The sequence below is a fragment of the Drosophila innubila genome, chromosome X (assembly GCF_004354385.1).
Source record: "Drosophila innubila isolate TH190305 chromosome X, UK_Dinn_1.0, whole genome shotgun sequence".
In the NCBI taxonomy this organism is placed as follows: Eukaryota; Metazoa; Arthropoda; class Insecta; order Diptera; family Drosophilidae; genus Drosophila; species Drosophila innubila.
In genome coordinates, this window is record NC_047626.1 from 8,535,251 (window position 1) to 8,554,406 (window position 19,156).

General features: G+C 39.7%; 2 protein-coding genes across 2 annotated transcripts; one reads left to right on the forward strand and one right to left on the reverse strand.

Moving 5' to 3' along the window:
- Positions 1 to 303: 303 nt before the first annotated feature.
- Positions 304 to 914, forward strand: LOC117792443. Its single transcript, XM_034632600.1, has one exon. It carries the CDS (start codon positions 336 to 338, stop codon positions 774 to 776), a length of 441 nt encoding a protein of 146 aa, XP_034488491.1. The 5' UTR covers positions 304 to 335; the 3' UTR covers positions 777 to 914.
- A 576-nt stretch (positions 915 to 1,490) lies between these two features.
- On the reverse strand, positions 1,491 to 19,136 carry LOC117785688. The gene is made up of 8 exons (XM_034623871.1): positions 19,075 to 19,136; positions 15,805 to 16,022; positions 15,639 to 15,732; positions 13,575 to 14,938; positions 7,753 to 13,544; positions 5,548 to 6,696; positions 3,510 to 4,168; positions 1,491 to 2,912 (listed from the first exon to the last, which is right to left on the reverse strand). The coding sequence occupies exons 2-8, from the start codon at positions 15,996 to 15,998 to the stop codon at positions 1,641 to 1,643; spliced, it is 10,524 nt and encodes a 3,507-aa protein (XP_034479762.1). The 5' UTR covers positions 15,999 to 16,022; positions 19,075 to 19,136; the 3' UTR covers positions 1,491 to 1,640.
- Between the last annotated feature and the right edge of the window lie 20 nt (positions 19,137 to 19,156).

Genomic DNA, 19,156 nt, shown 5'->3' on the forward strand with positions numbered 1-19,156 from the left:
TTCTGAAAACTTGTATTTTTAAAGAATAATCGGCTTTTATCTTATGAAAACTTAGCTGTTACATAATGTCAGTCGAAACGAGTATACTCACTTGCAGGGCAATAGTGGTGTTATCAGTAAAGCAAAGTCAACTAAAGCCAAGCCAAGCATTTAACCTTGATTCACATTTGAATACATACGTATTTAAGAAATGCTTTAACAACAATTCATGACATGTGGAGAGAAAGAGAAAAGGTTTTGTTTTGTATTTGAACAACTGTGGGCCATAAAAACAGCGTATATAAAATGGGCTGAATTGGGAAACGAGGAGCACAGTTAAAGCCAAGAAGTGAAACATGCGTCATTTGGTGGTAGTGATGTTATTGATGGCCCTGACAGCGGTTGCAGCCAAATTGCAGTTGGAAGAGAATTATGGGACAGCGGGCAGTGAGGATATATACTTACAGCCTGACAGCATTGAAGAACAATTCGATGAATACGGTTATGCAGATGAAAATGAAGATGAGGATGATGGGCAGCAGGATCAGGATCAGGAGTCTGAGCAGCAAGAGCTGGGCGACAACCTGGACGCAATTGGAGAAGATGAATCCAGCTGCGAGTACAGTTGTCCCCGCTATTATCGTCCCGTCTGTGTGAGTCGCAATGGACAATTAATCACATTTGCTACTCCCTGCGAATACCACAATCAGTTGCGTTGCGCCAATGTGGCCAAGAGGCAACATGGCCAAGACGCTCCCATATTTCAATTAATGTACAATAATGCATGCAGAGTTTGAGATTGAATCACAATTTTCATTTCTTAAATTCATCATCATTATTATTATAAATTTTAAATAGTTTTTGTTCAAAAGCTTATTTTGTTGGTCACTTAAAAAATAAATTAAAACAAAATAATTGAGCTTTGGCCTAACAAATACAAATATAAATTTTCTGTGTTATAAATTATATTAGTTGTTAAATTGTTAAACAGCGAACATTTTCTTGCCGTTTTTCATTATTAATTTGATATTATTCAAATACAACTATTCTTTTTTAAATTTTCGATCACAATATCCAGAATTGATTATTTATTATGTATTATTTTATATATATATATGTATATATTATTAATCAAATTATTTTTACAAGATAAAATCATGTTGCCTTTTATCATTTTCAAACTGGATTTAAGTTGAATTTTTCTCGAAATTCTCGATCACAATTTAAACAAAATAATTGTTGATATAATTACGTATTTTGGCAACAAAATTTATCAGCAATTTTTAACATTTTTCGATGCCTTTTAAAATATTTTCTTTCTTAAAATTGTAAATTACAATTTACAGAATTGTAAATGTAATTAAGTTTTTTTTTCAAATTATTACATTAAGATTATTTAAATATAGTTCCAGAGTACAAAAATAGTTACGCCTACAAAAAAAATATTTGTTTATAATATCTTTGCATTTTTCTCTGAATTTTCAATCACATTTTTTTACATTTAGTATCTTTGTATATTATTATGTTTTGTATCATTAATAAATTTATAGCTGAAATGTGTAATTTGTAGGCTGACTTTTAGGATAAATATAGTATAAAACAAATACAGTATAGTAATGGTATAAAATCTAGAGATGATTAGTAGATGATTCCATGATATTTCATTGTGGCGCACGTCGACGTTTGGGATCCACAACTTTGTATGCGGAGGAGAGTTGCCCAGGTTCCACATATGTACTGCGACGCTTCTGAATGCGCTGCAAAATGGGCAGCTGATGGAGAGGCGTGGCAACTGGAGCAACTGGAGCAGCTGCAGCGGGAGTTGCGGGTGTTGTAACAGCAGTTGTATTTATAATTGGAGCTGGTTTAGAGCCTGTAAATGATGTGTGCCAATTGACATTCGTTGGTGGCACATTTGGTAATGATATCCTACTAGTTGTTGGCGCTTCAATTGGTTGCAAATCATTGGGATTCAATGTCTTGCGGCGATTAGTGATGCGTTTAGGCGTGACGGGAGTGACGGTGACAACATTGCGACTGAGCAATTGACTGATTAATAGACGTGGAATTGGCGGCTGTTGAGATTTTTTCATCAGTTCCGTATAAAGTTGACCCATCAGATGATCATAATTGAAACGAGTGTTTCGCAAGCTGCTCTTACTGATAATCAATCCATTTTGGAATTGATACAACACCTGCATAAGGAATTTCTTGAGATCCTCATAGCGATGCACCAAATGGAAACGTTTCACATCCTCGCGATGGAACGTATAGCAGTGTTGTATATACTCCTCAAAGCCATCATTTAAAACCGCTTTACAAAAATGACAATGACAAAATTTCTTGTAATGATCGAGCATGTGACGCAACGTTTCCATTTCTGTTGTCGATGCATACATGCAAAAGGAGCAATGGTAAATAATCTCATCCTGGACGAGACGGAAACAGAAACGATCCAGCGCATTGCAATGCTCCACAGTTCCATGTTGTCCGATCGCCTTCTGTGTCGGCATTATCACCCGGCACAATTCACACTGATAGTATTCATTCTTGGTTGCTTTGCCCAGTCGAAGCAATGCGTTCAGTTCATCATCCGTTAGATTCTTTAAATCATTTGCCAGATGCGCCTGCGCCACCATGTGCTGGGATAAATCAATCCATCCCCTGTATTTGTACTCACAGAATGCACACTCCCTCATCTGGCGTATATCGCAGGCCACAAGTGTTGATATGCCATGAGCATTGGGCAAATGATCCTCCAGCAAAGATTTGGCATTACCCTTGTAGCAATGACACTCTGGACAGCACATTTGCGGTTGAACACAGAAATAAAAGGGTTGCTCCGGATGCTTCTTGGACCAGTGATTTGATTTTAACTCCTCAATGTCGTTGCTTATTTCTGTGCAGTGAGAGCATGCGAATTCGTATAGTTTCTGCAATTAAAAATTATATCGATTGGAGGAGTTTAAGTTAGAGAATTCACTTTATTCATATTATCGATAACTATTGATCAATAGCGATAGCGATAGCTTTAGTATGTTTTGATTAATATCAATTAATTAATTGATGGGATTCAAAGCAATTCTAGAATAACTTTAAATTAGTACAAAATAGGCAAATAGACGATAGGATTATGTCGATTGATTTTAATCAATAACCGATTATTATTACTAATTGATAAATAGCTTTAAACTACGAATGTAAATCCAAATTGCGAATCGAGTTTAAAATCTTAATGTAAAAAAAAGAATGGTTGTCGATCAATCGGCAGAAAACACCTCGAGTTATAAAAATCGAGCTTTCTCAAAAACACTTTTTCTTGAAAATAATGGACAGTGATGGAAAAAAATTAATTTTTCCAGCTTTGATGCAGAATCAAAATAGAGTTGAACTGTCGATTTTTTATTAAAATCAATTTGACGCACTTGATTGATCGTCAAAAATATTAAAGAGCTAAAGTTGTTGAAAATTGCCTCGATTGTCGATTTTTCGATGTATTTTTTACATTACTACTTGAAAAGCCAACATACCTGTGGAATGAAATCATTTTCGACATCCTGCTCTTCATCCGAGGACGATACTAAATCGATTGACTCAGCTTGCGGTTCTTCTGAAGCGTTGTTGGTGATGGCACTCGGGATGACAATATTAGTGGGATAGGTGCTGGCCTTGTGAATCGTAATTAGCGGTTTGGCAAGATTCCAGAAAAAGCTATCGAGAAACTCGTTGGGCAGACGATCAAACTGTTGGAATGCGAGTCCCAGCAAACCGACATGTTCGGTCATTATGTGAGACATAACGGTACGCTCCACGGCATGTCCAAATTCACAGTGGCAACACTTGAACTGATATCGATTATTATGATCCACGGCACAATGACGTGACATCTTTTGATAGCTATTGCTCGCCTCATCGCAACTGTTGCAGAAGAATCCCAATGTCTGTCGATTCTTGCTCTTCATCCGTAGATAACATTGCATCGGCTGCACACGCTTGCCGGGATGTTGCCGCCTTATGTGATAGACCATAGTGATGGCATCCTTGGAACCGTTATCGCAATACGGACAACAATACTGATGGTGGCGTTGATGCGCCAACTCCATGTGGGACATCATTTGTGTCTCATTATTTAGCACCAAAAGGCAAAAATTGCAGAACCATTCATCGGCCATTGTGCGCACAGGACCAACTGCAACAAGATCCCAAATAAAAAAGTTCATTAAAAAATATTCAGTGATCGCAATTCATTACATTTAGTTCCTTTTACACAATTAAACAAGCGCTGACATTAATAAACGAACCTTAAAGTTTAAACTTAACTAAAGCTATGCCAAATTGGAGTAAATATTTGACTTGCTATATCTAAAGTCTGACCAACTTCTAACTGTCATAACTTGATCAAAACTATACCGATTTTCAAACGGAATGTCATTTTAATCATGGTTTGGCATCTTTATTTATTCTGCGTTTAAATTTAATTTATTATGTAAAAAAAATTATTTCCCTCTAAATCTTTGGTTCCATGCTAAGGGTCCCCCCTTTGATATTTTGAAAATTTTAAATTTTAAATCTCAAGTTTTCACTTTTAATCAACTCCTTATGTCGTAATTAGTATAAAACAACACTTTAAATTTGATTCTGAGACCTTTCATTTTTCTGTAAAAATTCATGTGAAATGTGACAAAAATTTTTACTTGTAAAGTTGCTAGGTCAAAGGTCTGACCAACTTCAAATGTCCATAACTTTGTCAAAACTAAACCTATTTTCAAGCGGAATGTCATTTTAATCATGGTTTAACATTTAAATTTATTTGGCATTCAAATTTTGTTCATTTAGAAAATTTTATTATTTTCGACTATCACAGCCATAATTTGATTTCAATGCTAAGGGTCCCCCCTTTGATATTTTGAAAATTGAAAATTTTAAATCTCGAGTTTTCACTTTTAATCAACTCCTTATGTCGTAATTAGTATAAAACAACACTTTAAACTTGATTCTGAGACCTTTCATTTTTCTGTAAAAATTCATGTGAAATCTTAAAAAAATTTTGACTTGTAAAGTTGTTATGTTAAAGGTCTGCCAACTTCAAATTTCCATAACTTTGTCAAAACTTAACCGATTATTAAACGGAATGTCATTTTAATCATGGTTTAGCATTTAAATTTATTTGGCATTCAAATTTTGTTCATTTAGAAAATTTTATTATTTTCGACTATCACAGCCATGGTTTGATTTCAATGCTAAGGGTCCCCCCTTTGAAATTTGAAAAATTGAAAATTTTAAATCTCAAGTTTTCACTTTTAATTGACTCCTTATATCGTTATTAGTATAAAACATCACCTTAAACTTTATTCTGAAACCTTTTATATTTCTGCAAAAAAAAAAAAAAAATGTGAAATCTGACAAACAATAGGATAAAAATTTTGTCTTGTAAAGTAGCTTGGTCATAAGTGGGACTTCCATAACTTTGTAAAAACTAAGCCGAATTTCAAACGGGATTTTATTTTGATCATGGAATAAATTTTTTTATTTTTTATTTTTTTTATTGAAATTGGATTAGTCGCTTACCGGACTTGAACCAACGGGCCTCGGACTTGATGGTGTTTATGCTTTGATCACCTCTCCTGTGAATAATGACATCGACATCCTGTGTCGCATGCCTTTCGTGAATATGTCGATCGACAGAGTGTCGCCTGGGTAGGATCGTAGGGCAGGCGCCGCATTGATAGACATAACGCTTGTGATTTGACAGGTGCTCGATCAGTTTTTCAATACTGAGAGAATTGTCCCTGTACGAGCAGTGTTTGCATTTAAAATGCTCCGTGTACTTGTGTGCCGTGCTCAAATGTTGACGTAGTGCCTGCTCTGTTCCAAGTTGCACTCCACAATCCACAACACCGCAAACGTAACGCAATTCTTTGGGCACATAGTTAATTTTGGGTGTAATCGGCAATTGCTTGCCAGGCAGCATTTTTTTGGCCGACTTCGAATCACCGGCGGTTTCATTAGATGACAATAATGGTGATGAGGTGCCCGCCATGAAACTCATCAACTCCTGGGCGGCCAATTGTTGTTGATGCTGTGCGTCGTCCGTGTGATCCTCGGTTGGATATGCCAGTTTCACCAGATGCAATTTGTGATTTATCAAATGTTGTTGGAGTGTCTTGGGCTCCTGTGTTTTAAACTGGCACTCGGCGCATTGCAGCGTCTTTTGGAGCACAACCGTGCGACTTAATAGACGCATTTCACTTGTCCTATAGATACACTTGGTGCCATTGCGACGCTGACGCAGCTCCTCAATCAGGCGACCCAAGAAATCCTCCATTTGCTTCTGTCCAAAGGGTTGCTCCATTGCGCTAACCCAGCACATGGGCACTTGAGACGATACACTATGATATGCGGTCAACTCAATCAAATGTTGCTGGCAATTTATCAGTTGGAACTGCTCCTCGTGTCGACTGTGCATATGTTGGAGCATCAGACGGGGATTTACTGTTGTCTCTAGGCAAGTACTGCAAAAGTATTTGTGGCGTCCGTGCATTTGCTGTAGATGCGATCGCAACATCGCTGGCCTCTCGAATGTCTGTCGGCAATATTTGCAACTCAATGGACTTCCTCCTGGATTGCTGCTCATGTGGTAGAGCACGTGGTTTCCAAAGGACTCTTCCGTCAGACAGCCACCGCATCCCTTAATCGGGCAGGCGTATAGCTTGTTATCTGTGTTGCGATACATATAAAATATTCAAATTTTATTTTATTAAATCGGGACATTGCATTTATTTATAGCTAAATTCCATTTACTGAAGAGTTACTTGGGTTTTGAACCATAATTACTACATAATTACTTGTTAATTACTAATGAATTTTTATGTAATTAACTACTACGTAAAAACTGCAATAACTTGGTAAGTACTGAGTAATTACCTGGTAATTACTGCGTTATTATTTGACATTTACTGAGTAGTTACTTGTACTATATGATATTCTGGTAATTACTGCATGATTACATGGTAATTACCTGCCAAGAATTGTGCAATTACTTGTAAATAAAGGCATAATTTCTACGTTATTACTTGCCAAGAGCTAAGTACTTGGAAATAACGGCATAATTACTACGTAATTACTTTCTAATTATTTGGAAAATACTGCACAATTCTCTTGAAATTCTCCCGTCTTAGTCTATTTGAACTGAAACGGAACTATTCTTTGTATAATACCATCTACCAATCTAACTCTTTACTCATTCCTCTCTCCTCTTTTTCCTTGGTATCGCACGGTTTTGTTTTCCTCAACCCCTTTTCCCTAATTGAACTATCTCCCGTCATCAACCTGTTTCTTATCTAAGTTGTCTCCCTCCAATACTCCCGTTGTCCTTCTGCTTATCGCATTTAGGATTCCCCCACACCAATTTAATCTAAATTCTCCTTTCTACTTCTCATTTTATTGATATTTCTTTGGTCTATTTTCACCTCTTCATCGTCTCTCATTTACTCTCTTTGGATTATCCTCTCCTAATATCCCTGCAGCAATTTACTTTCTTTCTCAGTTATTTCCCTAGGATTATCTCTTCCTTCAATCATCCTTTCATCAGTCTCTCTTTCCTTCCCACTTTTCGGACCATCTGCTCCTATCCTTCCTGTATTTATTTATTTATCGCATTAGCTCGTCTTTTATTAATCTACTTCCTTTTTTCTATTCTGCCTGCCAAACTCAACTTCGTATCTCAGGGACCCCACTTTTGAAGGACCTAAGTTCTTTGGGTTGGCAACTTACCATCGAAACCTGTGTGCCTGAGAAGCTCCGTAAACACCATAGAGATGGGTGCTTCACTGTCGCTGTCCTGTGATGTCAAAGTTTGAGAATCTGTTTCACTCCCTGGTGTCGGATGTATTATCCTAGAAGCGACTGTTGCGGCTGTTGTGGATAAGGAGCTGACAGCGGAAGAACCGGCACGCTGATTTAGAACATCCCGAATGCGTTGACTGAGTACCGAGGAAGATGATTCTTTGGGCTCCTGAAGTTCGGCACGACTTGCCAATCCATGATCAATAACGCCGTGGCGGACATAATCATTAATGTCCTTGCCCACATGACTACAGTAAGCGCAACGAAGATAATCCATGCTTCCAAAGCTAAAGCTGTGGAACTTCATGTGCTCCTTAATACACATGACCGTGTGGGCACAATAATTGCAATTGCTGGCCATGCAACGGAAACGATCTGCAATCAGATTTGTGCGCTGATCCAAACGAGTAGAAACTGCCGGAGGATCAGTAGGAGGTGCAGCTGGATTTATATGCAGATTCTCCGGATGTGGTTCAATCGATATATTAATCTCAGCTGGAGTCTGACCATCAAAATTCTGCGGAAGACTTTGAGTAAGCACAAAGTCATTATTACGTACTGGGGGTAAGGTCACCGTTTCGGTCGTTATGCGAGGTGGATGCGATGCATCTGCCAGGCTAAACACTTGATTGATGGCCAGACCTAGTTCCGAAGTTTGATTAATCACTGCGGAGGATGGTGCTACCTCTAATACGTTCGCCGATGATGATGATGATGATGGAGCCGCTTTTGCACACAAAAATTCACCCACACCGGCGGCATTTAAATCCAATTGCTGCTGACTCGGAGGACGCGGTGTGGCAGCCAACAAATCCCTCAGCATGGTATTCCCATTGATGCCACCAATTATATGAGGTAATTGAGCTTCTGTTACCGTTGGAACTACCGTCTGAGCTTCGGTTTGAGGCGTTTCTGGCATCGCCTCCTCACCGGCAGCTAGACGATCGCCGGTGAAGCGACGCACACGCAATTTGGGCAGCACAGGCTTTGCGGCTGGTGCGACAGTGATTGGAGGAAAAATTTCTGCTGCAAAATTTTTATCCATGTGCTTCACGACCATATGTCGCAGTTCCTCCTTAATGCTCAGCTCCTCGGGCACTTCATTGGAACAGGATTTACATTCAATGCAGCTCCCGTTCCAACGTGCCAATGGATGATCACTTTTGAAATGATTCTCCAAACCTTCCAGCTCATTTGAGAAAAGAAACAAACAGCCGGGATAACGACAATAATAGGCTGGTTTTAAAGTTGGCGTCGAGCGTATACGATATGCCACATTTTGTACGCTCAACAGATAAAGCATAGCTGAAGTTGGTTTCACTCCATCCACGGCTCGATCAAGAGAAGACGTAACCAGAGGAGCATCATAATCGGCTGCTTCGCAATCGCTGACACTGCGGGCAGGAGATTTATTGAATAATCTAGAGTTTCCTTTGTTACTACTGGAGATGGGGGAGGTGTTAGAAGTGGGACTACCGCCACTTTTCAGTTTGTTGCAGAATTTTTGGAAATTTCGGAAAATTGATTTTGTTTTCTGCTTTGGTCGCGGCTCTGAGATGGACTCGGTCTCGTTCTCAGTCTCTGTCTGCAGTTTCTGTTCTGTCTGCAGCTCTTTCTCCTGTTCTATTTCTATTTCCTTCTCCTTCTCCTGTTCTGTTTGCATCTCCTTCTCCTGCTCCATTTCTATCTCCTTCTGCTGCTCTGTTTCCATCTCCTTTTGCTGCTCTCTTTCCATCTCCATCTCCTGCTCTGTTTCCATCTCCTTCTCCTGCTCTGTTTCCATCTCCTTTTCCTGCTCTGCTTCCATTTGCTGTTCCGTCTGCATTTCCTGTGTTTCCTTTGCCGTATCAGAAAGATTTAGCTGCATTTCCTCCGTCGCTTCAACCGCTATCGATACCTCCAACTTTGGCACGGACTCTGTCTCGGACTCCGCCTCTGTCTCTGAAACTGTTTCTTCCTGTTGTTCCTGTCTTTCTTCCTCCTCGGATTGCTCTAACTTGCATTCATTGATCACAAGCAGTTGCTCCTCTTCCGGCAATGTTGGTGGCATGCCAATGCTCCCACTGACACTTGGAATTTCCACCTGCTCTATTTCCACTTCATTAGCCTCCTCCGTCTGCTGTTCGGCTGGCTTCTCCTGACTCACCTCGAGTGGCTCCGTCTTGGCATTCTTTTTTAACTTTTTCTTGCCCGTCAACTTAATGTGCAAGTTTGCATCTGTTTTCTTTACAGACTCCTTCTTTTTATCCGTCTTTTTGTCCACCTTTGTCTTATCCAAGGCTTTATGACGTCGCAACAGTTTCTTGGCCGCCGTTTTACTCTTGACGAGAGGTACACCATCAACCCGATAAAGTAGCAACTCTTGGCCAAGTTGCGCCACCGACTGATGATGCAATCCATGATGACGCTTCATGTGACGCTCGAGATTCTTACGATTTAATTGAATAAAATCACAGAGATGACAGACATGAACACGAACGGGCATCTTGCGATCATAGTTCTGGTAGCTCAACAACTTGGCACCGGGACCACAATTGGCTACATGCTTTTCAGCTTGAATGGTGCGTTGACGTGGTGACTTGCATTTGGAGCACTGCATGTTAAACTCGCCCGTGTGTCGTGCAAAGTGTTCAACCCAAGTGGAGTTACGAAACTCCAGCTGTTTCAGGCAGAAGGGACACTTGAAATTGTAGACCTTGGCTTCGGTGTGATAGATCGGACGATTGTTAATGCCAGCACGCAAATCTTGGAGTGCACCAGATGGCAATCTTGCGCCATAATGCTCTCCATGAAGCTGTATATAATGGTCAAATGGATTTTTAATTGACTCTGCACAAATCACGCAATTTGTTAACGCTGACGACATTGAATGCCATTCGGGATTTATATTTTTCACCACACATGTCGTTGATGTCATTGTCTCATTGTTCGTTTCACTTTCTATTGCCAGCATTCTTTGGAGTTTCGCACAACGGGCTACACGCACTTGGCAGCGTTTTGTGCGTATTTTTTGTTGATGTTTTGCCTTAAAGCTAGCTCGATCGAAGCCACGTCCGAGTGCAAACGGACGGCCACGGCGAGCAACATTTCGAATGTAGGGTGCTAATTCGGCAGTGTTGTTGTTGCTCATGTTGCTAATGCTGCTACTGCGACTGCGACTGCTTCTGTTGCTTCTACTTAAACTGCTACTGCGACTCGAGTCTTGCTCGACAGTAGACTGTTGTTGATGCTGGGTGGTGCAGGTTCTACGTCCTGTGGCACGCATCACATCATTGGCATAATACATTTGGGCAATGTCATCGTTCAGCTTGTCAAGCTCATTACGTTTCGCCTTGCGTTTTGGTGGAGGCGGCGCGAGAGGAGCAGTTGTCGTAGTGGTAACTTCTGGAGCAGTAATAGTTGGAGTAGTAATAGTTGGAGTAGTAATAGTTGGAGTAGTAATAGTTGGATTAGTAGTTGGAGGGTTAGCCGACATTTTAGTTGTTGGATTAGTCGTTAAATCAGTTGTAGGGTGAGCTACATTTTCTCCATTCTCAAGACGCTGACGTTTTGCTGGCGGTTGCTTCTCTATCAATGATGCATCCGCGCATTTATTTGCGGGTGGTCTACCCCGTTTGCGTTTGCCCGCAGCATCATCCACAGATTTTTTTGTTGTGGGTGCTGCTCTTGGTTTTGGATGGGACAACTGAAAGACATTCCTATACAGCTCCGTTTCATTTAACGTAAGACCGTTCAAGCGAGAGCGACGTTTCCCAGCAAGAATATTGTGCGTGGATATGCTACAATTATCTGTTGATTTTTCAAACATTCCAGCCAGATTTTTGTTAGCACGCTGTCGAGCATTATCCGGCCCTGGCTCCGTCACATTGGATTGCTCTCTTTTTTCTTGCTCTCGCTTGTGCTCTACGAGATCCTCGTAATCGAGACTGCTGCCACCAAAGAGCTCCATTTTATCCACCAGCGGCTTACTGCTCACAGGCATCATGGATTTGCGACGGTGCATGATTCGCTTAAATTCCGATTGTGGTTTTGGTGGTGTTTCTATTTCGGGTTCGTTCTCCTTTTTGTTATCCAAAGAGTCTATGGAATCTCTTGGTATAACGACCATGGTATGTGCATTGGGTCCCAGCACCACTTTGATTTTGGGCAATTTGGGCAGCTCCTTGGGCTTGTCCTCGAGCGAATTCGCCGCATGCAAATCCACATCCTCCTTCATTTTGTCGTGTTGCTCCTCCTTCATTCTACTTTCTGGCTTTTGCTCCGCCTTCTGCTCGTCCTGCTTATCCTTTTCCACTGCCTTCTCATTTAATTTTGCCTTTGATCTGCCTCGACTGCGTCTTGGCGATGTTTGCTCTGAATCTTCAATTTCCACTTCGGATAATCCATCCGCTGGCTTTGGTGCGGTTGCGGTGTTATCCACCAAAGGGGGTGGCTCATTTTCCACGTTATCTTTGTCATCTTTTTCTTTGGGTTTGTCCGCACTGTTCTTATCCTTTTTGTTTGCCCGTCTATCCTTATCCATATCTGATTCAGCTATTTTTTCGTTGTCATTCATTTTCTCTGACTGGTTCTTTATCTTCGGCGAAGAATCTCTTATAACCGATTTATCTGCATTATCCATCTTAGCCGCTCCATCTACTTTACCCGTTTTATTCAATTTAATCACTTTATCCGTTCTGTCTGTCCTATCCACTTTTTCTGCTTTATCCGTTTTATCCGATTTGTGCACTTTACTAGCTTTAATCACTTTACCCCCCTTATTAGACTTGTTCACGTCGCGCTTCAACTCCCCCGATTCCTTGACATTCCCAGAGCTTTGCTCTTTTACGCATGTTTCCTCAACAATCATAATATCATCAGACTTATCCGTTTTATCAGCCTTCTCTCTCGTCACAGTCTCTGTTGCTTTAACAGTTTTGTCCACACTCGCCTTTTTGGGTATCTTAAAATCAATCTTTTTATTGTTGCCCGGCATCTTCAAATTCCTATATGATGTATCCAACTGAACAGTATCGGATTGAACTTTTTCAATGGCTGCCACCGACTGATGCATTGCATCATCGTCCAATTGACGCTGCTTCTCTGCTGCCTCCAATATGCGTTGTTTTTCAGCTTCCTCCAATTTTCGCTGCTTCTCAGCCTCCTGCTGCTGACGTTGTTGTTTGGCCAAAAGATATTCACGATAGGTACGTGGCTCTTTATTAACAACATTATTAATACCACCCCCGGAAGGCGAGGTTGAAAAATGTGAACTATTGTTGTTGTTGTTGTGGTGGTGATTGTTGTTGTTGGCACTTGCAGTTGCATATTCTCCTGCTGATACAGCACGATTGTAAGCGGGTCTATAACCGAAATTGGCATTACTTTTATTAAATTGATGATGAGTATTGTTGCTATTCCAGCCCATTTGGTTATTGTTATTGTTGTTGTTATTATTGTTGTTGTTGCTACTATTTTTATTGTTGTTGTTGTTGTAGTTATAATTATTATTGGAAGTCTGCCAGATGGGCACATGTGGCGCCTCCTCATTGTAGGCTTTATTGTAGGGTGGTCCACGTCGTCCTTGTCCCGCATAAGGTGCTTGCTGTTTTTGTTGTTGTTGTTGTTGCTGTGATGTTACTGCATTTGCTGGGCCATTGTTGTTGCCCCACTTGGCACAACGTGGATCTCGCAGCTCTGCACCACTGGACAAATTGTTATAACGTCTCGGTGGCTCTTTGCACGCACCACCAAGAACAACACCAGCGTTTTTAGAGTTGTTAAAACAACCACGTTCCATGGTGGGACTAGCAGAAACCAGATTATGATTGCTTGGTGGTCCACGTAGTTTGTTCAAGTTTAAATTGTGGTTGTTATTGTTGTTGTTATTATTATTTGGCGAGGTGATTGCCACCACTGGAATGTTTTGTGTACGTGAAAATTCCTTAACCGGAATGTGGTTCAGTTTGTTGCCCTCAATGCGTGACCAAGTGGTGCTATTGCCATTGCCCATGCCATTGATATTGATATTGATATTAGATGGTGCTGGAACTGGCGATGGTGGTTGTTGTCCTGGTTTTGGCGGTGATAAGGTACTGTTTAGATAACTACTATTGCGACCACGTGGATCATTACAATTTGAAGCCAATGGCGAGGTTAGAATAGTGGCTGTGGCTGTGGCAGGGTTGTCATTGGTGCTACTTAATGCAGCTAGTTTTTTGCGTGCCTCCTGAAACGATGGTGACTTCAATCTTACCTCGTCTGGTAAACAATATGCTATGGGGGATACATGAGGTGGTGATGGATTGCATTTCCGCTCGAAATCCATAGTTTTCTCTGTTAATGTTGACGTTGGTGATGGAGCTGTTGATGGTGCAGCTATTGGCGGTGGAGCTGTTATTTGTGGAGCTGTTATTAGTGGAGATGTTATGACTGAAGCTGTTAGTGTTGATGCTGGTGGTGCAGCAACCCTTGATCGACGTGAAAAAACCACTGCATCTGTGGCTGCAGTTGGACTACTGATTAGAATGGGTGACGGTGTTCGCATTGGAGATATTGAATCGCTAATTAAACGTAAGTAATCCTGTCGCCTTGTGCCAAGCGATGTCGATGCGGTGTCCCTACGTTCAAAATCCAAAGACTTGACAGCTGGTGGTGGTGATGTCAAATCCAACTTCAATGTACTTGGCTTGGCTCTACGCTCAAAGTCAGCTTTGGGTGCTTCAGCAACCACCCTAGTGGATATCTTTGTAGTGCTAATTGTTGATAATGTTGACGCTTTTGTTAAATGATTTAAATTCAAGGGAATGGTTGTCTTCAGTGTTGTTGGCTTGACTTTCTCAACAATATCTATAACTGCTTTGGGTGCTGGTGGATTTGATTTATGGCTAGCCTCTGTAGGTTGCTGTTTTACAGCTGGCAATGGTGTCTTTGGAGCAGCTTTCTTAGCATCATTCCCCAACGTTTTCTTCGCTGTTCCATTGACAGCGGTCGTCTTGGATACAGCAGTTGGATGCGCTTTTGATTTTGCACTTGATGTCGAAGCTTGTTCTTCAGTCTTTTTGCTGGCGGCTGCTGTTGAGGTACCTGCTTGCTCCCCATCGTTTATCACAATGACATCAGTGGGATCCCATAGCTAAAAAAAAAATTAGGTTTAATAAATACATCAACAAAGATTATAGGGAAAAAAAAAAAAATTCAGGAAACTAAGGCTGTGAATCGGTTCTGAGCTGAACTTTGTATTTACTCCGCGAGCCCGAACCCAAGCCGATCCACTTTCTTAAATATAACGGGCGTGGCAGACCCCCCAAAGTATATATATTCTTGATCAGGACCAACAGCCGAGTCGATTGAGTCCGTCTGTCTGTCTGTTTGAACGCGTCGATCTCAGAGACCACTTTAAACTTCGTATGTAGGTTACTGGGTACCGTAGTCAGATCAAGTTTGTTTTTATTTTTGGATCGGACCACTATATCATATAGCTTCCATAGGAACGAAGTTCGCTCAAATCAGTCGACTATGTCATATAGCTGTCATAGGACCGATCGGTCAAAAATCGACTTTTAGTATGAAAAAGTTTTTTTTTTTTGAGATATCTTTACCGAACTGTGAGCGTATGCATTTAAGTTGGTTTTGTACCTTCTAACCAAATTTGGCATAATTCGGTTCCATATATCATATAGCTGCCATAGGAACAATCGGTCGAAAATAAACTTTCACTACCTTTCAGAGTACCTGGGCACAGGGTATCCTACTCTCGAGCGTGCTCGACTGTAACCGCCCACTTGTTATTAATTAATAAAATTTTTTTTAAAACCTCTTCATGAGTGTCTCACCGTTGTAAATTTCGCCTTCAGCTTTGCAATAACTGCCTCAATCTTTCTTATTTTGTTGTCCGGAAACTGGGTGAAAAACTGAGCCGGTGTCATGCTTAATTGAAACAAAAAGGGTTACAGTTTAGTAATCATGATAATAATATACGTAATAATAGTAACAACTTACTTGCTCTCCAGAATTTTTGCTAACATATTAAGCTTCTTCCACTTTTCGTGGGCCATGTGATGTTTATAGGTTTTTTCCACATTTCTAATGAAGCGCGCTGAATCGCGCAACATCTTTAGTTTGGCCATATCGTATTCAGCCTCCCCATCCCGCCTGACTTCCACATCCAGAATATCATCGTCCGAGTCACTCATTTGATGTCCTTTTTATTAATTTACCTTAAATCAAAAATTATTAAATATTATTACAATTGCTTATCGAAATTCAAGTTCTCAAATTATTTTATATTTTTCTGTCAAACTTCCGAAACTTAAAACCTGAGCATTTCGGTTTGATTCTCAAATTTGAAGTCTTCGAGGTCTATTCGAAAAGTAATAATTTTGATTTATTTTACCTAGTGCCCATTGATATTGGACAAATAGGATAAGGATAAGATAGGATTAAGAGCCTTGTGCAATTAAGTTTTTTTTTTTAAATAAATAAAATAAATCGTAAGTACTGCAGAATTGGCTTGCTTACAAAAATAGCACCAAAGATAAAATAAATGGAAGGCATCCAAAAAATAGCTGATGCAAGCAAGCTAAAAAAAAAAAAAAAAAACATTTTTTTTCATTATTTATAAAACATTTATTAATTGGCAGCACATTCGACGCCATAATTTTTTTTAAAAGTTGCCAGATCTAGCAACTAAATTGCTAAGCTGGCAGCACTGACGCCATTTTCATTATTCAGAACATGATGAAATAATGTTGACCGAATGTTCAGTTCATTCCATTACAAAATCCAAATGATCATTTTGGCCACATTCAAATCAAATGTTTTAATTCGTTGCCATTCGCCTTGTCCAATTTCGGTATTTTTATATCGAAAACCCGATGTTTATCGATGAACTCGTGAAAAAATAGCAATCATCACTTTAACCAGCTGATTTGTTCAATAAAAACGGTAAGCATAAAATTTGATTTATTTCGGTTGAATGTTAAATGTTTTAACAGTTTCACATTTGGTCGTGGAAAGCCAAAAATCTGACACATTCAAATGTGAGTGAATGTGGCAAATGTTAGTGGCCGTGGAAATAGCATATTAGGAAACAAAATTCCCATCGTTATCGTTTTTGAAGGTATCTTATGATAATATGTAAGACCGTTCATTTCGATAAAAATTATTGGGTCATACTTGGTGATTGTTTACAGGAGATTCAGCAATAGTATGCTTAGCTTAACATGGTTGTATCACTACCCTGTGGTTCTGAATGTACATTTGCTTGATTGTCCCCAACATTGTCCATGATGTTGTTGTCATTTCTTGACGTTTTGTTGTTAGTTTTGTAATAATTCTGCACTTTAAAATTTAAGTCAATTGGTACATTATTGTTAGCAGAGAAATTTTAGGCGGAGTCGCGTAATGGTTAGAGTCGCCGACTTGCCACAAGTAGACCTATTCAGTTTGGGTTCCCAGGTTCGAATCCCGCTCTAAACAGTGTTCATAAATAAAATTAAATAAATATATACACGCCCGTCGTCAAAGAATCAAACATGTAGTTTTAAATTCTTAAATAAAAAATAAAAAAGCGAAAAAAAATTAAAAATAAAAGCAAAAAGTTAAAAATATTTTTTTTCACTTTAATGCTTAGGGATTTCACGGCAGAGTTCCACGAGGAGTCCCGAACGTTTCTCGTGAGGACTATGTTAGGGAATACCTAGGGAGGTGTCCTCTGTCCTCAATCCTAGGACATGACAATGTTAAAGTCCTCAACGTTTTTCATACCATATTCCTAGGTTATCCCTATCGATTAGGGACAAGTCCACATGGATTGCACAACTTGTCCTTGAGGTCTGGAACTACTGGGCACTTACTACTATTTGGGTTGAGTTATATCTATATGTGTAAGTAAAGGAGTTGACCGAACCGTCCAATAAATCAGTATAACTTTTATCTTTGATCCGAGATCTGAACCTTATTCGTTTATTGCCAAAATTCAACTAAGCGCTGAAATTGCAGACGTCGACGACCGATGTCGAACTTGAGCTGCTGACGTTAGACGATTTGGGAACTCTAGGTGTTCTTGCACAATATTGGTCGACACTGCTGTTGCACTTCCGCTGTACTATTTAAGAATTGTTTTGGCAACTCGTGTTAACTTGTATATATCTACATATTTGTGTATTCAGTTTAACTTAAGTCTTAGTCCTATAATAATTGTGTTAGCTTGGTTTTTTTGAGAAACCCATTGATTCAAATCGGTCCACTATATCATATAGCTGCAGTAGAGACGCTCAATCGAAAATCAGGTATTTGAGATATCTTAACCAAACTGATAGAATATGCATTTAACTTGGTTTTGTCTATCCTGGCCGAAGTTCGTTCAAATCGGTCGACTATGTCATATAGCTGTCATAGGACCGATCGATCAAAAATCGACTTTTAGTATGAACAAGTTTCTTTGGTTTTTTGAGATATCCTAACCAAACTGTTAGCATATGCATTTAAATTGGTTTTGTACCTTCTAACCTAATTTGGTTTAATTCGGTTCCATATATCATATAGCTGCTATAGGAACAATCGGTCGAAAATCAACTTTCAGTACAGAGTACCTGGGCACAGGTAATCCTACTGTCGAGAGTGCATGACTGTAACCGCCGACTTGTTTTTAGTTAAATTCTCGAAATCAAAATCAAATTAGTGTGCAAACAGGATCGTTTCCGAAAGTGGTTTAAATTTGCTTAAACCAAATCAAAGACAATATGAATCTGTTTCAGGAATACCCCTATTATCACGAAGAGTCCCGTTTTACACATAGTTTATACAAATAAAAACCATTAAAAACAAGCTAAATATATATTTGAAATATTTTCCGGCTAATAACAATTTAAAATTTTTTTCTAACAAACGAACTTTGAAAATACCCAGAACTAGCTATAAAATAGCTAGGTTGGCAACAGTACGAACGAGAGAAATGGAATTTTAAAAAACGAACATAACAAATGAACGAACGATTTGTTAAGAATTAAGCGTCTGAATTTAACCCGCCAATTGAACTACGGCGAACAACTTTAATATGCACAAATTCGAATTCAAAAACACGCGCGCATCTCTAGAACAAAAACATATGCTATGCATGTGTGCGTGCGTCTTCAAACTACCTGTGGGTTATACAAAGCTCTTTATTAACATCATTATTGTCTATTGGCCAAATTTATGCTTTTAAAGCTTTGCAAAGCTTCAGTCTGGGATAAATACATCGAGTGAAGGCAGCTTACACACACACACATACACACACAGGCGCACTCACACTCACTGCACGCGCACGCAGACTCGACCGCATTTTGTCTGCAGCTGAATGTGGTTTTGT